The sequence below is a fragment of the Carcharhinus amblyrhynchos genome, chromosome 5 (assembly GCF_965287045.1).
Source record: "Carcharhinus amblyrhynchos chromosome 5, sCarAmb.v2.hapA, whole genome shotgun sequence".
Classification (NCBI taxonomy): domain Eukaryota; kingdom Metazoa; phylum Chordata; class Chondrichthyes; order Carcharhiniformes; family Carcharhinidae; genus Carcharhinus; species Carcharhinus amblyrhynchos.
The window spans coordinates 55,295,203-55,320,643 of record NC_137328.1 but is presented as its reverse complement, the minus strand read 5'-3'; the positions used below and the strand labels follow the sequence as shown (position 1 = coordinate 55,320,643).

The following is a 25,441-nucleotide window of genomic DNA, read 5'->3' as shown; positions in this document are numbered from 1 at the left end:
AGTACTGCATCCAATTCTGGACACCACACTTCAGGAAGGATGTGAAGGCATTGGAGAGGGTACAGACAAGATTCACAAGAATGATTCCAGGGATAAAGAACATTGGTTCTGCAGCAAAATTAAGGAAGTTTGGACTTTCTCTATCGAGAAGAAAAGATTAAGAGGGGATGTGAAAGAGGTGATCCCTATTCAGGGATCAGAAACTTCTTGGCTTGAATTTTGCAGTAAGCAGGAGAAAAAGACTGCTCACTACAGACCTCGAGTAAGATTGCCACAAAGAACTAGTGATTTCTGTGAAAGGAATTTCTGCTTCCACATTAGTCTAAGTCGAATGCCATATCTAGGGGATCAATTGGTGTGAAGCAGGCAGGTAATTGAACAAATTGATGTGTCACAAAGAGCAAACCAAGAAGTTTTTTTTCAATTTAAGCTTTAAGGTAGTAAAATAAATGTTTGTCTGTAATATGACAGAGTTTAATAAAGAACAGTTTTTAAAGAAGAATTTTATGTTTTCAAATCTGTGTGGAATTCATCATTGTAGAAAAACTTGACATTCCACAAATATAAAATTAGTTAAGGTTAATTAGCAGTAATTATGGAGTTTGCACATTGTAAAAACATTTACACTTCATTCAACGAGGTGTAACTTTTTCAGAGATTTCTTTACAGTGAGGCTTACAGTGTTCAAGTAGAATTTCTCATCCATTTACAAGTATAAGGGAAATGAGCTGTGGGAACCTCTACAGGCATCATATGGAGGAGCTTAGACTCACTGACAGCAACCTCTGTGTTGACACATTGTTCTGCACGTACCCAAGATCTCATAGTTGCCGTCAGTCTCATTGGAGTAAATGATGGTGAATGCCGATGTTTTTGCTGTCATTACTGCAGAAAAGTTTGGGCCTTTGATGCAAAATTTCAATTAAGCACCCGAAAACAAGCAGGTGCTCATGATGTGCTCAAAATGACCATGTGACATTGGTGTAGAAACAACATGAAGTGGTGTTAATATCTATGTTTCACAGCAGCACTACCATTTGATGGGATTCTAGCAATGCCGCAACATCAGGAATAACTTTTAGGAAGTTAAATACACAAACAACGGGAAAAAATACTATTGTGCTAGGTCTCAAGTAAAAGGGAGAGATTTTCTGGCCCATCCAGCTAGGAGCATCTGGCTGATCCCATGAAAGATGGACTCTGCAGCGAGTTCCCAGGCAAACTATGCAAAACACTGTAGACATTGACAGGACCGGAAGATCCCACTAGCAACCAATGTCAAGCTGCTTCCACTGCCAGTAACCATGCTTCAGAGGAACCTGAAAATCCAGCCCAGTGTTACTCAGAGTTGGAGAACTGAATTACATCTCCAGTTTGGGGCTGAAATTTCTTAGCGTATGACCAGCTGTGCTCCTGTAATATTGATGGAAATTCAGCAAAAATCCCATTCACACAAGCAAAAGGTCATCTTGTCAAGCTTTTACTGAAGTTAGAACATCTCCTGCTGTACTGGCCTGAGGAAATTCGCCACAGACATCTTCTGTGGTTTGCCAAAACATTCACTTCAACAACTGAATTGTACTGCTGCATACTTGACAAGTCACTTCAAAGAGTTTTCCAGTTTGATGAATTACATTTTTAATTTACTTGTATTTTAATTTTCATCATTCTCCCACTGACCTAAAGCTGCTGACTGCATGCTGAGGAATAGTGCCAATGCTGCCAGTCATCCTTTGGTACTGCTCATGTGGCTGCTAATTACATGTAAGCTAAGTGTTGGTAGCTGTGGACATTTTGTTGTCCTTAAGCAATTTGCTAGAGAAAAAGCTTTGAAGTTTGGAATGCTGTGTCCTCAGATCATTTATTGAAGGCACTATGACCGGAGACAACCAAGGATGGTAGTTAGTGGTGGTTTGGATTGGGAAGAGTGAGAAGCAGTTGGGAAAGGTAACGTGGTTGGCAGCAGCTCATGTGATTTGATTGTTAGGCTGAATACAGACCTAGTTTGCATTCAGGGCAACCCAATATTGCATGACATATTGGTGGATTCAGGAAACAAATTAGCACATGCCAATCTGCTACTTGTATTTTACCATGAGATTCTTACCCTAAAGGATGATCTTTCAATTTGAGTGTTTTCTTCATTGCTCCATTTTTTTTCATTTCCTTTCATCTTAGAGTTCTGCAGATATTAAGCACAATGTAGAAATTCAACAGTTTCTTCTTTTGCAAGCAACTAATATAAAGGCACAGAAACATAAATATATTTGCTGTTCTGTTATATTTTACACTTTTAATAATTGAATTATGAGATTTTAATACACCCTAGATAACTTACTACATACCTGCCTATTTATTTTATGAATAACACAACCAAAATTCAGACAATGTTTAAATTTAGGCTTTTAATTCATTTGATTTAAGTAAATTAGCTGATATTAATTGACTGCTGGTGGTGACCAGAAAGCTGACAGAAAAGCAAAATACAACTTCAATGCACATCGCCAAGAGTGGCTTGGTAGCAACTGATCAAATTGGCCAAGTCCACAAGCACATAACCATTAGATTTGTGGCAGGTGGTGACAGAACCACCAAGAAAGAAAAATAACTTTACCGTACCCACACCAACCTGCCTGCAGATGCATCTGTCCATGACAATACAGGTAGGAGTGACCATTGCACATCTCCGTGGAGACACCGTTCTGTCTTCACATGAAATCTGTTGCGTGGCATCAGCACTGTGCTAAATGAGGTGATTTCATACAGTTTTAGCAACTCAAAACTGGGCATACATGAGGCGATGTGGATCAAGTCAACAGCGGCAGAAGAATTGTATTCAGCCACAATCTGTAACCTCATGGTCTGTACCTTTATCACTAAGTCAGGAAATAAATCCTGGTTCAAGAAGAGTGCAAGGGATATACCAGGAGAAGCACCACATGTTAGCTTTAAGAAGCTATAAGACAGGACTATTGCATGCCAAACAATGGAAACAGCATGGAATAGATTGAACTACATCAATTCCAAAACCAACAGATCAGAACCAAGATCTACAGTCCTACCACGTCCGGTTGTGAATACTGATGGACAATTAAACAACTAACTGAGAGAGGGGGCTTCAGAAATAGCCCTTACTTTCTCAATAATGGGGTATCCAAGCGCATCAGTGCAAAAAAAAATGCTGACAACATTCTGGTAATAGTGCTGAAAACTTTAAGCTGTTTCAGTACAGCTGCAACACCAGGCATCTACCTGGCAATGTGGATAACTGCCCAGCTATGTTCTGTCCATAAAAGGTAAAGACAAATCTAGCCAATTACCATCTCATCAGTCTACTCGCGATCAGCAAAGTGATGGAAGGGGCCATCGATGTTGTTATCAAACACCACTTGCTTAGAAATAACTCACTCGATGACGGTCAGTTTGATTCCACCAGGGCTATTCAGCTCCCAACCTCATACTGTTTTGGTCCAGATATGGACAGTAGAGCTGAAAGTGACTGCCCTTGACATTAAGACTGCTTTTGACTAAATATGACATCAAAGAATCCCAGCAAAACTGCAGTCAATGGGGATCAGGTGGAACACTCAGGTGATTGGAGTCATACCTAGCACAAATGAAGATGGTTATAGTTATTGGAGGTGAAGCATCTAGCCCTAGGACATCACTGTTGATCCATAAGTGTTTGCCTCACAACACCAGACCCCAGAAATGATAGAGTTCAAGATCTTTTCAACTGTGACACTATTGGTAAGCTACCAGTTGTATACCACATGAGACTAGATGATTCATTACTACTAACAGTTTGTGCTGAGAAGAGTGCCAATTGCCATGAAGTAGAAAATAGTTAATGACATGCATTGGATGATGACGTTAGCTGTCAAACTCCAATAGATGAGGCCATAGAAAGGGTTTCAGCAATAGTGGCCATAGTTAAAAAAGATGGCATGGTCATGATATGCATTGACCCAGTGCACTTGAACAAGGTGCTGCTCAGACCTCATCCCCTAAAATGACAATGGAACAGATGATAGCAGACATGCAAAATACTAGGACGTTCAGCATCCTCATTGCAAAATGCAGGTTCTGGCACATCCCATTAGATGAAGAATCCTCAAAACTAACACACTCTCCATTAGACAAATATTGTTTTATTTGAATAGGATCTCCACTGGCAGTGAAATCTTTCAGCAATGTATGGAGCAACTCCTTGTGGGTTAACCTTGTGAAATTATTATTGACAACATCTTAGTTTGGGGTCGTACCATGCAAGAACACGAAGCACCTGTTTGGCATGTCAGCTATGACTCTCACCAACTTTTACAGATGCACCATAGAAAGCATTCTTTCTGGCTGTATTGCAGCTTGGTATGCCTCCTGCTCTGCCCAATACCGCAAGGAACTACAAAAGGTCATGAATATAGTCCAATCCATCATGGAAACCAACCTCCCATCATTGACTCTGTCTACATTTCCTGCTGCCTCGGCAAAGCAGCCAACATAATTAAGGACCCCACACACCCCATTGTCTCTTCCACCTTCTTTCATCAGGAAAAAGATACAAAAATCTGAGATCACATACCAACTGACTCAACAACAGCTTCTTCCCTGCTGCTGTCAGATTTTTGAATGGACTTACCTTGCATTAAGTTGGTCTTTCTCTATATCCTAGCTATGACTGCAGCACTACATTTCGCTCTCTCTCATTTCCTTCTCTATGAACGATATGTTTTGTTTGTACAGTGTACAAGAAACAATACTTTTCACTGTACACAATAATAAATCAAATCAAAAATTCTTTACAGAATCAGAACCATACAGCTGAAGCTTAACCCTGTGAAATGCAGATTCAGGGTCAACCAGATTTCTTATGTGGGTCATTTACTCACTACTGATGGTGTAAAGCCCAATCCAGATAAGACAATGCTATACAACAGGTGGCAATTCCTACCGACAAGTATGTCCTATAACAAGCAGTTCCTTTGTATGACAAATTATATAAGTACATTCCATGTTATTGTGAGGTCACTGCACCTTTTCATTTAACTTCACCTCCAAGGTGTTGAATAGGGTTGGCAAGAGGACCATACAGCGTCTTCCAACAGGTTTAAGAGGCACTCGTAGCCTCAGCAGTGCTACAATACTTTGAAGTTGGAGCTACTGTACATAAATCAGCAGATGTCTCCCAGCATGGACTTACCACAGTCTGCATCTGGAATGAGAGAATAGCCTTTGCTTCAAGAGCCCTGACAGACACTGAGATCCATATCCACAAATTAAAAAGAAACTCCTTGCTTTAATTTTCACCTGTCAGAAATTTCATGATTTCATATATGGTCACCTTGCAACTGTTGAAATTGGTCATCAGCCACTCAGAATTGTCTTTAAAAAATTTCTTCACATTATGTCTTCACAGTTGGAATGCATGATGCTAAAGCTGTAATATTACAATCCCAGCACCATCTTACAAACGTGGTAGGGAATTGTACTTGACCAATGCCCTCTCCAGAGCCTTCTTACCTACTACAGACGAGACAGATGATGAGGAAGACATAGACATCATGACAATAGACTCCAAAATCCAGGAATCCAGGTGTCCTACAAGTGGACATCAAATGCAAACAACTGCACAACATCATCCTGAGAGGCTGGTCAGAGAGCCCAAGGGAATTTCCCGCTGATCTTTGCACATTCTTTGCATTCAGAGATTAACTAACCAAACAGAAGGACTGTTGCTGCATGGCCAGAGATTCATCATCCCTATTTCACTTTGAAGGTACTGCACCCAACAATTTCACCAGGGGCACTCCGAGTTAGAAGCAACCAGATACAAGGCCGTGGAATCACTGCATTGGCCTTCCATGTACATAGGCATGGAAAGGGAAGTTTCCAGATGTGTGCCATGTAATGCATTGAAACCGCATCAAACAAAAGAACCGTTGCATTTCCATGAGGTCCTGGACCTCCATTCACAACAGCAGACAATTTCAAACGGAATGGTGAACAACAGTTAGTCTTAGTTGATTTGATTCGTATTTGAGGTGATTTGAACTCAACTTCCTGTCAAACATGACGGGTAACATAGTCACCATCACCATAGTCACTTAGCCACACACAGCATCATGAAGAGAGTCATGACAGATTGTGCTCACAAATTTGTCCCCACTAAATTTCAAAACTTTATCCACACATGGGACTTTGAGTAAATTACAAGTAGCCCCCTATACCCACAGTTCAATGCCCTGGTGGAATGGCTCGTAGGCTCAGCTAAGCATTCTCTAGAGAAATGTGCATGGTATCGCATAGACTAATATGCTGCAAGTGAAATCCAACAAAACAGGGCCTGTCCTCGTCAGAGTACCAGGACCATGATTCCCACTGCTAAGGCTTTGCTGCAGTGCAAACTTGAAACTAATGTGAAGGATGCCCCCATAACGTTGGTTGAGAAGCAAAACGCAATATAATTGAGTTGCTCACAGACTTGGACCTTTAACACCTGCTCAAATGGTCAGGACTCAGACCACACATGGCCATGTACACAGTCATGTCCCACCGCTAAAGTTGCATGGTAGCGTAGCCTCAGATGGTGCCCACTACATACGGAACTACCATCATGTTGAGATGTATTAGAGCCAGCACCAACAGGTACCACAGCACTTCAGTCATCTGGCAATGGCACGGACCCTCTTCACCAGTGGGCATGCAGCCTCCTCCAAAGGCAAACAGAGCAAGCCCTGCACCAAAGGACACAAGCCTGAGAAAGACTATAACACCATTGACTGGCACACCACACACTCAAGACGTCTGAATAAACCAAATACAAGATTCCAGAATGATATAACCACCCAGTATAGAACTGACCTACAAATCTCATCTTTCTATCATGAACAGAAGTGGTAAACTCACCATATTTAAATAGTTATATATTATTAGCCTGTTTAATTTGTACATTACGAAATGGTCTGTACACAGTTTATGTTCATGCTTACTATTACATTCCATGCCACTGGTTGTCCCAACTGAATGGGGAAGATGTAGGCTGAGTCCTCACGTGATGATGTAGCTACAAAAAGGATCAGATGTCAGGAGCATGGGCAGTGAACAAGCATGAAGAAGCTGCTCAGCTAGTGAACAAACTATTATTACAAGTCTTTGTTCTCACTGTTTTGGGTGCTGAACACATTTAAGTTGTCTGAAAATCCATCTCCTCGGGTAACATGGACTCTTCCAGATGCCTAATTTTCTTTACAACACCAATTCTAAATGTGCTATACATGTATATCAACGCACTGCTCCACATATTTTTCAGTAAACTTCGCAAACACATTGAGTCGATTCAGAAAACACATTAGCCCATGTTAATTTGATATTTGTATTTTCCCTTTGGTTCTTACCAAAATGAAGGAACTTTCAATTTCAGTGTTTTCTTTATCACTCGATTCCTCATCATTTCCTTTCATCTTAGAATTCTGAAGATATTAAGCACAATGTAGAAATTCATTAATTCCTTTTTAAGCAAGCAGCTAATAATAGAGCCACAGAAACATAAATATGTTTGCTGTCCTGTTCATATTCTATACTACTTTTAGTAATTGAATTAAGAAATGTTAATACATTCTGTTAGCTACATAGCTATTTATTTTATGAACACCATAAAAGAAGGACTGTTGCTGCATGGCCAGAGATTCATCATCCCTATTTCACTTTGAAGGTACTGCACCCAACAATTTCACCAGGGGCACTCCGAGTTAGAAGCAACCAGATACAAGGCCATGGAATCACTGCATTGGCCTTCCATGTACATAGACATGGAAAGGGGAGTTTCCAGATGTGTGCCATGTAATAAGAACATAAGAACATAAGAACATAAGAAATAGGAGCAGGAGTAGGCCATCTGGCCCTTCGAGCCTGCCCCGCCATTCAATAAGATCATGGCTGATCTGTCGTGGCTCAGTTCCACTTTCCCGCCCTCTCCCCATAACCCTTAATCCCCTCTCTTATCAAAAACCCATCAACCCGCTTCTTAAAAATATTTAGCGAGGCAGCCTCCACCACTTCAACGGGCAGAGAATTCCAGAGATTCACCACCCTTTGAGTGAAGAAGTTCCTCCTCAACTCCGTTCTGAACTGCCCCCCCTTTATCTTGAGGCTGTGCCCCCTAGTCCTACTGTCTTTTTTGAGCGGGAAGAGTCTTTCCACCTCTATCCTATCCATCCCATTCATCATCTTATACGTCTCAATGAGATCTCCCCTCATTCTTCTAAACTCTAACGAGTACAAGCCTAGTTTATTCAGCCTCTCCTCATAGCTCAACCCCCTCAACTCCGGTATCAGCCTAGTAAACCTCCTCTGCACTCCCTCCAAGGCCAAAATATCCTTGCGCAGGTGCGGCGCCCAAAACTGCACACAGTACTCCAGCTGCGGCCTCACCAATGCCCTATACAGCTGCAGCAAGACCTCCCTACTTTTATATTCAATCCCCCTCGCTATGAAGGCCAGCATCCCATTCGCCTTCCTGACCACCTGCTGCACCTGCAGGCTGGGTTTTTGCGACTCATGCACAAGGACCCCGAGGTCCCTCTGCACCGTCGCCTGCTGCAGTTTTTCGCCACGTAAGTAATAGTCCTTCCTACCATTCTTCCTACCAAAGTGGACCACCTCACACTTGCCAACATTAAATTCCATTTGCCATTTCCTGGCCCATTCACCCAGCCTATCTAGATCCTTCTGCAGACTCTCCACACCCTCCGCACAATTTGCCTTTCCCCCAATCTTGGTGTCATCAGCAAATTTCGACACCCTACACTCGGTTCCCTCCTCCAGATCATCTATATAAATGGTAAATAGCTGAGGCCCCAGCACCGACCCCTGGGGCACCCCACTAGTCACCAACCGCCAATCCGAATAGCACCCATTGACCCCCACTCTCTGCCTCCTATTTGACAACCAATCCTCTATCCACGCTAACACCCTACCCCCAACTCCATGTCCTCTGACCTTCTGCAGTAACCTCTTGTGAGGTACCTTATCAAACGCCTTCTGAAAATCCAGAAAGACCACATCCACCGGCTCTCCTCTATCCACCGCCCTAGACACATCCTCATAGAACTCCAGTAAATTGGTCAGACACGACTTCCCTTTAATGAAACCGTGTTGCGTCTGCCCTATCAAGCAATTCCCTTCAAGATGCCTCGCAATTTCCTCCTTAATGATGCATTGAAACCGCATCAAACAAAAGAACCGTTGCATTTCCATGAGGTCCTGGACCTCCATTCACAACAGCAGACAATTTCAAACGGAATGGTGAACAACAGTTAGTCTTAGTTGATTTGATTCGTATTTGAGGTGATTTGAACTCAACTTCCTGTCAAACATGACGGGTAACATAGTCACCATCACCATAGTCACTTAGCCACACACAGCATCATGAAGAGAGTCATGACAGATTGTGCTCACAAATTTGTCCCCACTAAATTTCAAAACTTTATCCACACATGGGACTTTGAGTAAATTACAAGTAGCCCCCTATACCCACAGTTCAATGCCCTGGTGGAATGGCTCGTAGGCTCAGCTAAGCATTCTCTAGAGAAATGTGCATGGTATCGCATAGACTAATATGCTGCAAGTGAAATCCAACAAAACAGGGCCTGTCCTCGTCAGAGTACCAGGACCATGATTCCCTCTGCTAAGGCTTTGCTGCAGTGCAAACTTGAAACTAATGTGAAGGATGCCCCCATAACGTTGGTTGAGAAGCAAAACGCAATATAATTGAGTTGCTCACAGACTTGGACCTTTAACACCTGCTCAAATGGTCAGGACTCAGACCACACATGGCCATGTACACAGTCATGTCCCACCGCTAAAGTTGCATGGTAGCGTAGCCTCAGATGGTGCCCACTACATACGGAACTACCATCATGTTGAGATGTATTAGAGCCAGCACCAACAGGTACCACAGCACTCCAGTCATCTGGCAACGGCACGGACCCTCTTCACCAGTGGGCATGCAGCCTCCTCCAAAGGCAAACAGAGCAAGCCCTGCACCAAAGGACACAAGCCTGAGAAAGACTATAACACCATTGACTGGCACACCACACACTCAGGATGTCTGAACAAACCAAATACAAGATTCCAGAATGATATAACCAACTAGTATAGAACTGACCTACAAATCTCATCTTTCTATCATGAACAGAAGTGGTAAACTCACCATATTTAAATAGTTATGTATTATTAGCCTGTTTAATTTGTACATTACGAAATGGTCTGTACACAGTTTATGTTCATGCTTACTATTACATTCCATGCCACTGGTTGTCCCAACTGAATGGGGAAGATGTAGGCTGAGTCCTCACGTGATGATGTAGCTACAAAAAGGATCAGATGTCAGGAGCATGGGCAGTGAACAAGCATGAAGAAGCTGCTCAGCTAGTGAACAAATTATTATTACAAATCTTTGTTCCCACTGTTTTGGGAGCTCAACACATTTCCATTGTTCATTTAGAAAGTTGTCTGAAAATCCATCTCCTCGGGTAACATGGACTCTTCCAGATGCCTAATTTTCTTTACAACACCAATTCTGAATGTTGGGAATAGTGCTATACGTGTATGTCGGTGCACTGCTCCACATATTTTTCAGTAAACTTCGCAAACACATTGAGTAGATTCAGGAAACACATTAGCCCACGTTAATTTGATATTTGTATTTTCCCTTCGGTTCTTACCAAAATGAAGGAACTTTCAATTTCAGTGTTTTCTTTATCGCTCGATTCCTCTTCATTTCCTTTCATCTTAGAATTCTGAAGATATTAAGCACAATGTAGAAATTCAATAATTCCTTTTTAAGCAAGCAACTAATAATAGAGCCACAGAAACATAAATAAGTTTGCTGTCCTGTTCATATTCTATACTACTTTTAGTAATTGAATTAAGAAATTTTAATATGTTCCATTTGCTACATAGCTATTTATTTTATGAACACCAGAATTAAAATTCAGACAATGTTTAACTTTAGACTTTTAATTCATTTTATTATGTAAATTAGTTGATGCATGTTGATAATGGCTGTTGACAGTGACTACAGAGTTGACACAAAAGCGAAATAGAACTTCAATGGCCATCACCACAAGTGGCTCAGTAGCAACTGACTAAGCTAGGACACAACTTTCTGATTAGGTTTATGGCAGATTCTGAGGGATCCACCAAGAAGGAAAGCCAAGCATGATTTCATCCTGACCAACCTGTCCAGATACATTTGTCCATGACAACATTGGTAGGAGACAAAGTCCCTACTTTACACTGATGATAGCCTCCATCATTTGTGTTGCACCAGCCCTGTGCTAAATGGAACAGATTTCAAACAGGTCTGGCAAATCAAAAATGGGCATCCATAAGGCACTGTGGGTCATCCACCAGCAGCAGCAGAATTGTACTCAACAACAGTCTGCAACCTCACGGCCCAGCATATCCCGCACTTCACCATTATTACCAAGCCAGAGGATCAACCCTGGTTGTATGAAGAATGCAGGGGCATGCCAGGAGCAGCACATCTGAAGAAGTTACACTATCGTACTATTACATGCCAAACAGTGGAAGCAGCATGCAATAGATTGAGCTAAGAGATTCCACAATCAATGAACAAGCTAGAATTAAGCTTTTCAATCCTGCCACACCCTGCCAAGAATGAAAATTAAACAACTAATTGGAGGAGGATGCTCCACAACATCCTCTTACTCCTTAAATAATGGGGGAGCACATCAGTGCAAAAAACAATGCAGATGATTCTGCAGCCATCTTCAGCCAGGGTGCCGAATGGTGATCAATCTTGGCCTCCTCTTGAGATTCCCAGCATTACAGATGTAAGTCTTCAGCCAATTTGATTCACTCTAAGTGATATTGAGAAACAGCTTAAGGCACCAGACACTGCAAAAGTCCTGACAACATTCTGATAATAGTACTGCAGATTTGTGATCCTCACTCCTAACCAAGTTTTTTCAATACAGCAACATCACCTGGCATCTACCTGGCCATGTGAAAAACTGCTCAGGTATGTCCTGTCCATAAAAGGTAGGACAAACATAACCAGGCACATAAATATAGTGGCTATAAGAGAGGCTGGGAATTCTATAGAATTTAACTCATGTCCTGATTCCCTAAAGACTGTCCACCATTTACAATGGTCAGAGTGTGATGGAATGATCTGCTCTTGCCTGGATGAGTGCAGCTCTGACACCATTCAAGAAGCCTGATGCCACAGGACAAAACAGCCATTTGACAGGCATCCCATCCACTACCTTTGATGTTCACTTCCTTTGCCACTGACGTACTGTGTACATCTACAAGCTCTACTGCAGTTACTCTTTAAGACTCCTTTGAATGCACTTTCTAAACCTGTAACATCGACCACCTAAAAGGACTACAGCAGACAAACAAGAATACAGTGACACCCATGTCCCATGAATGAAAAAAAACTTCACATTTGCACTTCATAGTTTGCACACACTGTTGGTTATTCAACCAACATAGCCACATTACAGAAACAAATTGCACCATATTCCTTGACATGGTTGCAGGAGATGAAAGGGCCTAACTGGCATAGGTACAAGTCCTTACCTTCATGGAGGTTTTCTCCTTCTTTAGAGCAGTCATGGGCTGCAGTGGGGCTGAAAGTATAAAAGATGATGGCATCCTCAGAGCCAATTATACTCACATCTTAGTTCTCTCTCATTCAACAATCTCTTGATTTACAAACTTCAGATGGTGTAAACATACACCACTTACCTTTTCCTCCACCATGTTTCATCCTTGACTGCAATCCTACTCTTGTGCCGTTTTCCTTTCAGGATCACAAGAGCCATCTTGTCTGGCAATGACAGAAGAACCGCAGGTGGAAGTGCAAGAAGATAGTGATAATTAAGAAATATCATTGCTAAATCTCAGAGCCACCAGCTCAGATACTGACCCTGCATTTAATTTGAAGGATAGCTTAGAAGCAGGATTTTCACATGGTAAGATAATAAGCAGAAGTGGACTGTAGCCAAGGTGGAGTATGGAAGGAGGCCAAAGGTGGCGCAGCTGCCATGTCCCTAAAAGGTAAGGTCACATACAGTTTCTACCGCAGAGAACTTCAGTGGAGCAGGCTATAGAAAGCTGTTGATGGGTATGACCAATATAATGCATGGTACATTGGGAGATTGCAATGTCAAGGAGTATGAAGCAATAATATCTTTGTACAATGATTTTGGTGTCTATTCTGTCCAGCATGGAAGTAATGGTCAACTCTATTAGCATGCTTATGCCTACATACATGTGGCTTGTACCTAGAGCACTGTGAATAGCCCTCATTGCACAGTGCTTTGCTGTTGTGACTCAAATGCAGTGGATGCAATGAACCGCCATAGAATGAAGATATCATGGATGCTGCCAGGATTTGACTTGCATAATTCTCTGGATATGGCCATATACCAGCTGAACGTTGAGGGAGTGCAATCACTTTCTGTGAAGGTATATCTCAAGAGCTGGCATCCAGCATTGTAAAATGATTGGCACCTTGCATCATGGAAAACCAGAAATCCTTGCTAAACTGCATGCTCAAGCTGCCTGTTGCTGTCAGGCAAAAAAGAATGTAATGTAGACAGTTTTCTTTAAAGAGATAACCTCAGTGACTGACTGTATAAAACAAGGGATGGAAAATTGTGAGATGTTGTAAATATCTCCAGCTCCAGCCTGCAAGGAGCTGCATGCATAAATGCTTGTTGTCACAATCACTGGGTCCTTGCCTTGCTCTGTGATTGCAGTTTGGCTGCAGCATGTGACACATTCCAGTGGGGACAGATGTGAAACACAATTCTTTCCCACTGAAGTTCAGGTAGGAGAATTTCCCTGAACAGAAAGCCTGAGATCCTTTCTCTCACTTCTACCTATTCCTCTCCCAGTGATACTGCATTCTCAGCGGAATATCAGACTATTGCATCGACAACTGCAAGCAAGAGCAATTAGTCTATGCAGAATCTTTGAAGTGAAGATAAAGTCCTGCAGCACCATAGAATCCTTACAATGCTGAAAGCTACTATTTAGCCCATTGATCCTGCACCGTCTCTCCAAAAGAGAATACCATTCAGGCCCTCCCCTCCACCCTATCACTGTAACCTCACACATTTATTATGGCTAATCCACCTAACCTACACATCTTTGGACTGTGGGAGGAAATCCGAGCACCTGGAGAAAACCTGTACAGACATGGAGAGAAGATGCAGACTCAACACAGTCACCCAAGGCTGGAATTGAACCTGGGTCTCTGGCTCTGTGAGGCAGCAGTGATAACCACTGTGCCATCATGCCACTTAGTTCCCTTAGACTCAGCGACTTTAAGGAAGGCTGGAAAGAACCAAACATTTATGCAATCACAGCAACAAGAAGAAATAAATCAGCAACTAATCTGGAAGTTGTTGATTATTTATTTAAATAGCACTGGTAAGGTCTGGGACGGCGAATCCTTCTAACTGCTGAATGTGTATTTAGTCATGTGTGATTAAGGGAGGGCATTAACTGGACCACTGAGCTTTAAAATAGCAATGCTGATGTGCCCTGTGTATTCTGCAAGCTTCTGACTAATGCTTATTGTACGAGCATAAGGCATCTGCTGCAGGCCCGAAGTGCATGCTGCAGATGTCACTTTGAATCTCTCAAGGCCGAAGAACTATGTACTACGTGTTTCCAAACTAACAGCTTAAGCTTAGTATCATTTAGGTGATGGTGTAGTGGTGTTGTCACAAAAATCCAGAGACTCAGAGTAATGCTCTAGGAACCTGGGTTTGAATCCCACCATGGCAGATAGTAGAATTTGAATTTAGTAAAAAAAAATCTAAAATTAGAAACCTAATGGTGACCATGAAACCATTGTTAATTGTTGCAAAGACCCATCTGGTTCACAAATGTCTGCCTTCAAAGATTCATAAGAACATCAAAACTAGGAGCAGGAGTAGGCCATCTAGCCCCTTGAGCCTGCACTGCCATTCGATAAGATCATGGTTTATCTTTTTGTGGACTCAGCTCCACTTACTCGCCTGTTCACCGTAACTCTTAATTCCTTTACTGTTCAAAAATTTATCTATCCTTGCCTTAAAAACATTCAATGAGGTAGCTTCAACTGCTTCACTGGGCAGGGAATTCCACGGATTCACAGTTCTTTGTGTGAAGAAGTTCCTCAACTCATTCCTAAATCTGCTTCCCCTTATTTTGAGGCTCTGCCCCTTAGTTCTAGTTTCACCCGCCAGTGGAAACAACTTCCCTGCTTCTAATCTTATCTAGTCCCTTCATAATCTTACATGTTTCTATAAGATCTCCCCTCATTCTTCTGAATTCCAATGAGTATAGCCTCAGTCTACTCAGTCACTCCTCATAAGTCAACTCTGGAATCAACCTAGTGAATATCCTCTGCACCCCCTCCAGTGCCAGTATATCAGCAGTAAGGAGTAAGGAGACCAAAACTGTACACACTACTCCAGGTGTGGCCTCACCAGCACCTTACACACCTGCAACATAATCTCACTGTTTTTGAACTCCATCTCTCTAGCAATCAAGGACAAAATTCCATTTGCCTTTTAATTACCTGCTACACCTGCAAACCTTGAGATTCCTGCACAAGGACACCCAGGTCCTTCTGCATAGCAACATGCTGCAATTTTTTATCATTTAAATAATAGTCCATTCATACCATTCTTCACAACACCTCTTTGAACTTAACTGCCTTTAAAATTTTTTTTAAAAATCATGTTCTCTATCACTCCCACACTTGGGTAAAATAAAACTTAATAGCTGTTCCCAATGTAACTTATGACCTTTCCCAAGTTGTAAAACCTTTTAGTTTCATTTGAAAGTTAAGAACTGAAATCAAAAATCTTACCTATCATCTAATGAAAATTTCAACCTGTCTTATTTATCTGTAGAGCATCCAACTTGGCCTATTTACGTCACGTGCCTGTTTTTCACACTTAAGCCAATTTCATTTCACATGATATCAAGAAAAGGCTGAAGGCACTAGATACTACAAAGGCTATGGCCTTGACAATATAACTGAAGACTGTGTTTTGGCCCCTAGCCAAATTTTCTCAATACATTTATGACACTAGCATCTACCTAGCAATATGGAAAATTGCCCAGGTATGTCCTATACATAAAAAGCAGAACAAATCCAAAACAACAAATTCTGCCCCATCAGTCTAATCCTATTCCTCAATAAAGTGATAGTCAACAGTACTATCAAATGCCACCTGCTCACTATTAGAGTTCAGCCAGTGCCACTCATTTCCTGACTTCATTACAGCTTTGGTTCAAAGACAAACAAAAGATTTGACTTCAGAGGTGAAATGAAAGTGACTGCCCTTGCAATCAAAGCAGTATTTGATCAAATGTGGCATCAAGGAGCTTTAGCAAAATTGGAGTCATTGGGAATGAGGGGAAACTGTCCATTCGTTAAAGTTATACCTAGCACAAAGGAAGTTGGTTGTGGCTGTTGGAGATTAATCATAGAACATCACAGCATAAATTCCTCAGGATAGTATCCTAGGCCTAACTTACCTACAGCTGCTTTATCCTTCTGGCATAAAGTCAGAAATGGGGATGTTCACAGATGATTGTACAATATTCAGCAAAATTTATGACTGCTCAGATACTGAAGCAGTCTGTGACTCAATGCAGCAACAGCTGGGCAACATCAAGTTTGGGATGACAAGTGGCAAGTAACATTCATGCCACACAGGTGCCAGGCAATGACCATCTCCAACAAAAGAGGATCTAACCCATCACCCCTTGACATTCAATGGCATTACCTTCACTGAATATCCCACTATCAACATCCTGGGGGTTACCATTGATCAGAAACTCACTGGACCATCCATATAAATACCGTGGCTAGAAGAACAGGTCGAAGTCTAGGAATCCTGTGGCAAGTTACCTACCTCCTGATTCCCCAAAGTCTGTGCACCATCAACAAAACACAAATCAGGAGCGTGATAGAATACTCTGCACTTACCAAGGTGAGTGCAGCCCCAACAACACTCAAAATGCTTGACACAATAGAGGACAAAGCAGCCCACTCAAAGACACCCCATCCACAAAAAAATCACTTCCTCTACTGTTCATTCTCTCTATTGGGAAAACAGTAGAGTGTGGGGCATGGAAGGGGAGAAATTTCTGTAGTGTGTGCAGGAGAACTTTCTGGAACAGTACATTTTCAGTCCTACAAGGGACGAAGCTGTGTGGGATCTGGTTTTAGGAAATGAGGCAGGTGAGGTGAAAAACGTCAGAGTAGGGGAGCAGTTGGGAAATAACGATCATGATAATAATAATACTCAAAGTTAACTTGAGAAAGGATAAAAATCAGTCACGGATTAAAATCCCAGCTGGAAAAGGGCAAATTTTTTAAAAAGTGAATTGGAGCAGATAGCAGTGGATAAAAAATAGGAAACTTTCAAAGAAGTGATGAATAGGGTTCTAATTAGATACATACACTATGGCAGCAAGATGGCACAGTGGTTAGCACTGCTGCCTCACAGTGCCAGGGACCAGAGTTTGATTCCTTGGGTCATTGTCTGTGTGAAGTTTACACGTTCTCCCTGTGTCTGTGTGGGTTTCCTCCAGGTGCTCCAGTTTCCAGATGGGTGGGTTACATTGATTGACCATGTTAAATTCTCCCTCAGTGTACTCGAACAAGTGCCGGAATGTGGCTACTAGGGGATTTTCACAGTAACTTCATTGCAGTGTTAATGTAAGCCTACTTATGATAAATAAACTTCAAACAAGTTTGGACGAGAAGATAAGGAAGAACAAAAAAGAGGCATATGATGCTTGCCGGAATAATAATAGCAATAGGAATCAAGAAGTGTATCTCAAATGAAGGAGAGAGGCTATGGCTGGAATAAGGAAGCTAAGGGGGAAAAAGAAGAAAGTTAAGTTTATTTATTATTAGTCACAAGTATGAATACAAGTATAAGGACGTCAGGCTGTGCTAAAACAAATAATAAAGTGTTCTTCAAACATATTACTGATAAAAGATTAGTGAAGGATAGAGTGGGGCCCATAAGGGACAGACAGTGTAAACTGCTCACTGAAGTGGGGGATATAGCAGAGGCACTAAGTTAGTATTTTGCTTCTGTCTTTAACAAATTAAAAGGTGGTGACAATGGATCAATTGAAAATGTGGATGTTGAGCAACTGAACAATATAGTGATAGATAAAGAAGAGGTGCTAAAAAGCTTGGCAGCACTCCAGGTAGAGAGATCAGCAGGCCCAGATGGGATGCATCTTAGATTGCTGAGAGACATAAGGGAACAAATTGTAGAGCCATTGACAGAAATTTCCAGGCTTCTCTGAACACAGGATTAATCCCAGGGGACAAGAGGATTGCTAATGTGACACCATCATTTAACAAAAGGGCAAAGGATGACCCAGGAAACTACAGACCTGTCAGCTTGACATCATTAATGGGAAAACTGATAGAAGCTATAATGCAGGATAAGATAAATGTACACTTAGAGAAAACCAGTAAACAATATACAGTCAAAAGGGCTTTGTCAAGGGCAGGTCTTGTCTGATAAGTTGAATTGAGTTCTTTGGCATGGTGGCACAGGCAGTAGATGAGGGTAGTGCCATGGATGTTTTATATTTGGACTTTCAGAAACCATTTGTTTTGGTGCCACATGGCTAGTTGGTTAACAAATTAGAAATGTTTGGGATTGACGGGTTCTTGCAACATGGATTAGAAATTGGCTAAGAGGTAGGAAACAGAGGGTAAGTATTGATGGGCATTTCCTAGACTGGTGACAAGTTCGAAGTGATGTTCCCCAGGGTTGGGACTCTTGCCTTTTCTGATTTACATAAATGAGAGAAGAGTGTTGAGGAGAAAATCTTTCAATATGCATATGATAGTAAGCTAGGGGGAATAGTAAATTGTGGGGATCAGCAAATTCAGAGGGAAAGTGACAGACAAATTGGCCAAATGGGCAGACACCTGGCAGATGAATTTCAATGCAGCAAAGTGTAAGGTAATGCATTTTGGTAGAAGAAATAGTGGGAGATAATACAGGCTCAATTATACAACTTTGAAGGGAGTGATGGAATCTCGAGGCTGAAGTGCATAATTCTCTGAAAATGGCCAGGCAAATTGAAACAGTTATTAAAAAGCCTTAAAAGATCCTTGGGTTTATAAATAGAGGCATTGTGTATAAAAACAAGGAAGTGAATCTACACCTCTACAATTCATTGGTCAGACCACATTTAGAGTATTATATTCAGTTCTGGACACCTTATTTAAGGAAGGATGTTAAAGCCATAGAAAGAGTGCCAATGGAAGTTATATAATGATGCCAGGAATGAGGAATTTTAGATGCAAGGAAAGATTGGAGAAATTTGGCTTGATATCCTTGGAGCAGAGAAGATTAAGAACTGACCTTATTGAACAATTTTGACAGGATAAGGAAGAAGATTCTGTTTCCATTAGTTGGTATGTCAGTGACTAGGGAATTTCAATTAGATAAGGAGAAACGTCTTCATTCAGAGAGTTGTTGGGATTTGGAATATGCTGTCTGGGTGGTGGAGGCAGATTCTATAGGAGGTTTCAAAAGAGAGCCGGATATATATTTGAAAGTGATGAATTTAGAGGGCTATGAAGACAGAGCTGGAGAATGGGACTAACTGGGTGGCTCTTTCGGGAGCTGCTGCAGACAGAATAGGCCAAATGGCCTCCTCCTGTGCTGTAAAATTCTATGATTCTATCAACAGTGACAGCAGTGTGTACCATTTACATGATGCATTGCAGGAATGCACAAAGCTCCTTACAAAACACACAACCACTACCATCTGGAAGGACAAGGGCAGCAGTCACATGGGAACACCACCACCTCCAAGTCACTCACCACACGGATTTGGAAATATATCGCCATTTCTTCATTGTCACAAAGTCAAAAACCTGGAAGTCCCTCTCTAATTGTACTGTAGGTGCACCTGCACCTCATGGACTGCAGTAGTTCAAGAAGGCAACTCATTATCACCTTCTTAAGGACAATTAGGAATGGGCAATAAATACTGGCCTAACCAGCATCACCCACATCACATGAATGAATTAAAAAATTCATCTAGTTTATTTAATTTTTAATTCTTTCATGGGATGTGGGTATTGCTGGCAAGGCCTGTCCCCAAATGTCCTTGAGAGCAGATGGAATCAAGCACATTGCTATGGGCCTGGAATCACATGCAGGCCAGAAAAAGATGGCAGATTTTCTTCCCAAAAGGATATTAATGAACAAGATGCAATTTTCTTTTAATGTTTTTTTTACTCGACAGTTTTACTTTTCCTCTCCAAAAAGCCTAAGTTTGGACTTGATATTCTCCCCGCCCCCACCCCCCCCCCCCCCATAGTTAGTGGGCAGCTTTCTTCAATGTCCATGACAAAAGCTGTTCCTTGGTTGCTGACTGCAAAATCCAGGTCATTATATTCTTGTATGCAGAGAGGATGTCTGAGATGTACATGAGTGTGTGTATGTATGTGGGACAGTGATATTTACATTGCGTTTTGTATTTATACATTTGGAAAACACATAACCCTAATGTCTCCTTCACAAGAATAACTTGAATTTAGAAGCACAGCAAAATCTTCTCTCACTTGCATTCTACTAGCTTCGGAAATGCCAACATTCTAATTACTTAAACTTGAGAGATGGAGAGGTAAAAGTAAAGTTGCTATAGTCTCAGATGACCATAAGCTGCTCTTGCCTTTGAGGGGTTAAGCTGACTGGTGGTGATTCAACCTGAGGATTAGCACGCATCAGGCAAGGTTCGGGTGGGAGAAGAGGTAAAGAGATAGGCAAAAGCAGTCTTTTCTCATCCAATAGAGAGATACAGAACAAAGAACAAAGAAAATTACAGCACAGGAACGGGTCCTCCGGCCCTCCATGCCTGCATCGACCATGCTGCCCGACTTAACTAAAACGGCCTACGTTTCCAAGGACTATATCCCTCTATTCCCATCTCATTCATGTACTTGTCAAGACGCCCCTTAGAAGTCACTACCATATCCGCTTCCACTACCTCTCCCGGCAACGAGTTCCAGGCACCCGCCACTCTGTGTGTAAAAAATCTGCCTTGTACATCTCTTTTAAAACTCGCCCCATGCACTTTAAACTTATGCCTCCTAATAATTGACTCTTCCATCCTGGGAAAAAAGCTTCTGGCTATCCACTCTGTCCATGCCTCTCATAATCTTGTAGACTTCTACCAAGTTTCCCCTCAACCTCTGTCGCTCCAGTGAGAACAAACCAAGTTTCTCCAACCTCTCCTCATAGCTAATGCCCTCCATACCAGGCAACAGCCTGGTAAATCTTTTCTGCACCCTCTCCAAAGCCTCCACATCCTTCTGGTAGTGTGGTGACCAGAATTGAACACTATATTCCAAGTGCGGCCTCACTAAGGTTCTATAAATTGTCAACATGACTTGCCAATTTTTAAACTCAATACCCCAGCTGATGAAAGCAAGAATGCCATATGCCTTCTTGACTCCTTCTCCACCTGCATTGCCACTTTCAGTGACCTGTGTACTTGTACACCCAGGTCCCTTTGCCTATCAATACTCCTTAGGGTTCTGCCATTTAATATATATTTCCTATCTGTTTTAGACCTTCCAAAATGCATTACCTCACAATTGTCCAGATTAAACTCCATTTGCCATCTCTCCGCCCAAGTCTCCAACTGATCTACATCCTACTATATTCTCTGATGGTCCTCATCGCTATTCGCAAATCCACCAAGCTTTGTGTAGTCCACAAACTTAATAATCAATCCAGTTACATTTTCCTCCAAATCATTTATGTATATTACAAACAGCAAAGGTCTCAGCACTGATCCCTGAGGAACATCACTTGTCACAGCTCTCCATTCAGAAACACACCTTTCCACTGCTAGCTTCTGTCTTCTTTGACCAATGGTAGTCATGATGTGGAGATACCGGTGTTGGACTGGGGTAAAACAGTAAGAAGTCTCGCGACACCAGGTTGAAGTCCAACAGGTTTATTTGGTAGCAAACGCCACTAGCTTTCAGAACGCTGCTCCTCTGTCAGGTGAGTGAGCCCACTCACCTGACAGAGGAGCAGCGCTCTGAAAGCTAGTGGCGTTTGCTACCAAATAAACCTGTTGGACTTCAACCTGGTGTTGCAAGACTTCTTACTGTTTTCTTCTTACTGAGCCCACTCACCTGACGAAGGAGCAGCGCTCCGGAAGTTAGTGGCGTCTGCTACCAAATAAATTTGTTGGACTTTAACCTAGTGTTGTGAGTCTTCTTACTGTTCTTTGACCGAGCCAGTTTTGTATCCACCTTGCCAGCTCACCTCTGATCCCATGCGACTTCACCTTCTACATCAGTCTGCTATGAGGGACCTTGTCAAAGGTCTTGCTGAAGACCATGTAGACAACATCCACTGCCCTACCCTCATCAATCATCTTCGTCACTTCCTCGAAAAACTCGATCCAACTCGTGAGACACGATCTCTCCTTTATAAAACCATGTTGCCTCTCACTAATACATCCACTTATTTCCAAGTGGGAATAAATCCCAGTAGTAGAAAACTGAGATAACACGCTCGAAACAGACAAAATAAAAACTACCGGGGCAATTCTCCCAGTCCGTTGCAGTGCTCTAGCAGCATCATGTGCCAGGAGACATCAGCTTCCCACTGGGCACCACGGCCTCAGTGCATCTCCGACTTCAAGTTTTCTGGGGTTGTCACTCTGTCACCTCTTCCCCTTCACCAGGGATGGGTCACTCAAGCAGGGTTTACAACAGCTCCCCACTAACAGGGAACTGGTGGTCAATCCCACCAGAGTGAAGAATGGCTGTTGAGGACTCCCCAGGAGCTCAAGGTAAGGAGGTGTCCCATGGGCATAGCCAGCTTAGCCCCCTGGCCTATAAGGGACATAATCAGTGAGGGTGGGGGTCCTGCTGCCATTTTGCATTGAGATCAATGGATCGTGGACAGAGGGAGAGAAGTGAGTGATCGGAGCTAGCCATTGGAGGGATAGAGGGGACATTGGGAGATCAGTTCGTGGGGGAGGATGCGGTTGTACGGCCAGTGATGTGGGGCCATGGGGCTGGCCAGTGGGAGGCTAACAGTGCATGGCTACTGCGCATGCACTGATCTCTGTTCTGACAGATGGGCGCACGCGCGATGGCCTGTTCAGCGCTATGCTGCCTCTCCAGCGGGAATAGGCCTCACACCCTGATTTTCAGACTTATTCACACTAGGGAACTCTGTAGTGCTCAGAGTGAGAGATTCATTCTGATAATCACGTAATAAAAACTGTTTTACGCGAATTTGGCACTGAGAATTTTTTTGGGAGAAACACCCTCTACATCTCTGATTTAATAGACATCATTATCACAGTCAAAATAAATATCCCTTAATTTTTTCCTTCTATCTACTCTGTCTCACATTCTCAATATTCATTAGTTAAACTTGTGCCATACCGTCTCCATAGCAACATCCAAGGCTTGGGTACGTTTGGTGCTCAAATGCGCTGAGACCTCTGTTCAGATTTAGGTCAGGGACTCAAGCTGCCACTGCTGAATTTACCAAATAGGCATGCGCACTGCCACCCGCTTCCGTCCCTGTTGACGAGACAATGGGGTCAGGGCATCATCACAATGGGGTCAGGGGATCGTCACAATGGGGTCAGGGGATCGTCACAATGGGGTCAGGGCATCATCACAATGGAGTCAGGGCATCAACACAATGGGGTCAAGGCATCGTCACAATGGGGTCTTTCTTACCCTCTGGAACTTGACCAGCACTCCTGGCGGGACACAGCTGCAGAGGCAGAGATATTATTAGATATCATTTCTGGCCCAGCTTGGAACTTTCCACAGAAAGTTTGGACAATCGCTTGAGAACCAGCCAGGTAAGATGTGGCCACTTGCCTCATAAGTGGAACAACTCAATGCCTCAAACTTGAATAACTGTGGACTTCTACCCTGAGGCATAATTTCTGGTGGCATCACACCCTTATTTGCATTGCTTCAGGTGAAGCGTTCAGTGGATTGTTAACCTAGACAACAATCTGTAACTGCTTCCTCAGCCACACAAATAAAATAAGGGAAAAGTGGAACAAATCACAAGATTGTTCCTATTCTGTGGTTAAAAAGAAGTTCAGATGTTTGACTATGAATCTTTCATTGCTCACTTCAAGGGTGATTTCCACACTTGAACTTTTGACTTTACAACTTCTAAGAAAACGTACATTGAATTTGGAAGAGTCAACCAATTAATTCCATCCCGGCGCTCTTTCGCCACGATCCTGCAATTTCTTTCTCTGTAACAAATGCAACAGTCAAATTGTGTACAGCAATATTACACAATAACAATGGCATAGTGAACAGGCATTGGCCTAGAAATTTAATTATACATAAACAGCTGCATCGAGGAAGTAGTGTATGCTCAGCCCATTTGTTCATATGGGTGTAGAGGCCACTTGGAACTCATTCTGTGATCTCACACCATATGTTAGGTGGGCAAGCAGCATGACCCATGCTGCTTATTGATAAAGCACCTGTTTGGAATGAGATGAGGGGGAAGAGAAAATGGAAAATTGTGCATCGCTGACAAGGTAACTAAAGGTACTGCAAGGTAACTAAAATCAGTAAATTCTGGTAACAGGAAAGGTTCAGAAAGGTGTAAAAAATTTGAAAGAGACCAACATTAGGCATTTAGAGGCTTCAATGTAGAGTTTAAAACTCTGCTTATGGCAGCAGACAAGAAAATGATCCAGTGGGCAGGCTCCCCCTCTACTGCTAGTGGGAAGAAGTCACTAAAGAGGTTTATTTAAGTTTAGCTCTCTTAACTCTGCACCACTATTCACTCCACATCCCTCCCCTACTACAAACTCTGCACTTCCTAATTTCACTACTATTGGAACCTATACTTCCCCTACACACTTCATACAAATGCAGACAAACTATTCAGCCATAACTCATGCATTTCCAAACATTCCCCTTTTTTTGATGTAGAAGGTTTGCATGTAGCCACTATAGAAGCCACAGGCTATTTGCACATCCTTTCCCAATGAGCTTTGACAAAGGATCATCCCGATTCGAAACATTGACTCTATTCTCTCCCCACGGATGCTGTCAGACCTATTGAGATTTTCCAGCATTTTCTGTTTTTGCTTCAGATTCCAGCATCCGCAGTACTTTGCCTTTGTATTAAAGAGATTGTGCTACAGATCATAATTTGGCAGCTAGGTCATGGTTGTGGCAACTCTTGACATTATTTTGTACTGTGTTTCTTCACACTGCATCCTTTTTTTCCTTACTCACTACTTTCTCACTTCAGATGTTCTGCGCAACAAGCCCCAACTACTTTATTTGCTCTCCCTTTATACTGTCCCTTTTTCATTTAAT

At 42.3% G+C, this 25,441-nt stretch overlaps 1 protein-coding gene across 3 annotated transcripts in view; it reads right to left on the bottom strand.

Moving 5' to 3' along the window:
• LOC145343043 (iron-sulfur cluster assembly 1 homolog, mitochondrial) overlaps window positions 1–25,441 on the bottom strand; it is a 95,584-nt gene that overhangs the window by 26,028 nt on the left and 44,115 nt on the right. Inside the window, exons 3-5 of one of the 3 annotated variants that reach the window (XM_080188813.1) lie at window positions 10,725–10,799; window positions 7,395–7,469; window positions 2,108–2,182 (exon numbers count right to left, since the gene is read on the bottom strand). In XM_080188813.1, coding sequence (XP_080044939.1) covers window positions 2,108–2,182; window positions 7,395–7,469; window positions 10,725–10,799 — 225 coding nt within the window. The remainder of the gene's footprint in view (window positions 1–2,107; window positions 2,183–7,394; window positions 7,470–10,724; window positions 10,800–25,441) is intronic. The other 2 variants (XM_080188814.1, XM_080188815.1) reach the window with 2 other exon arrangements.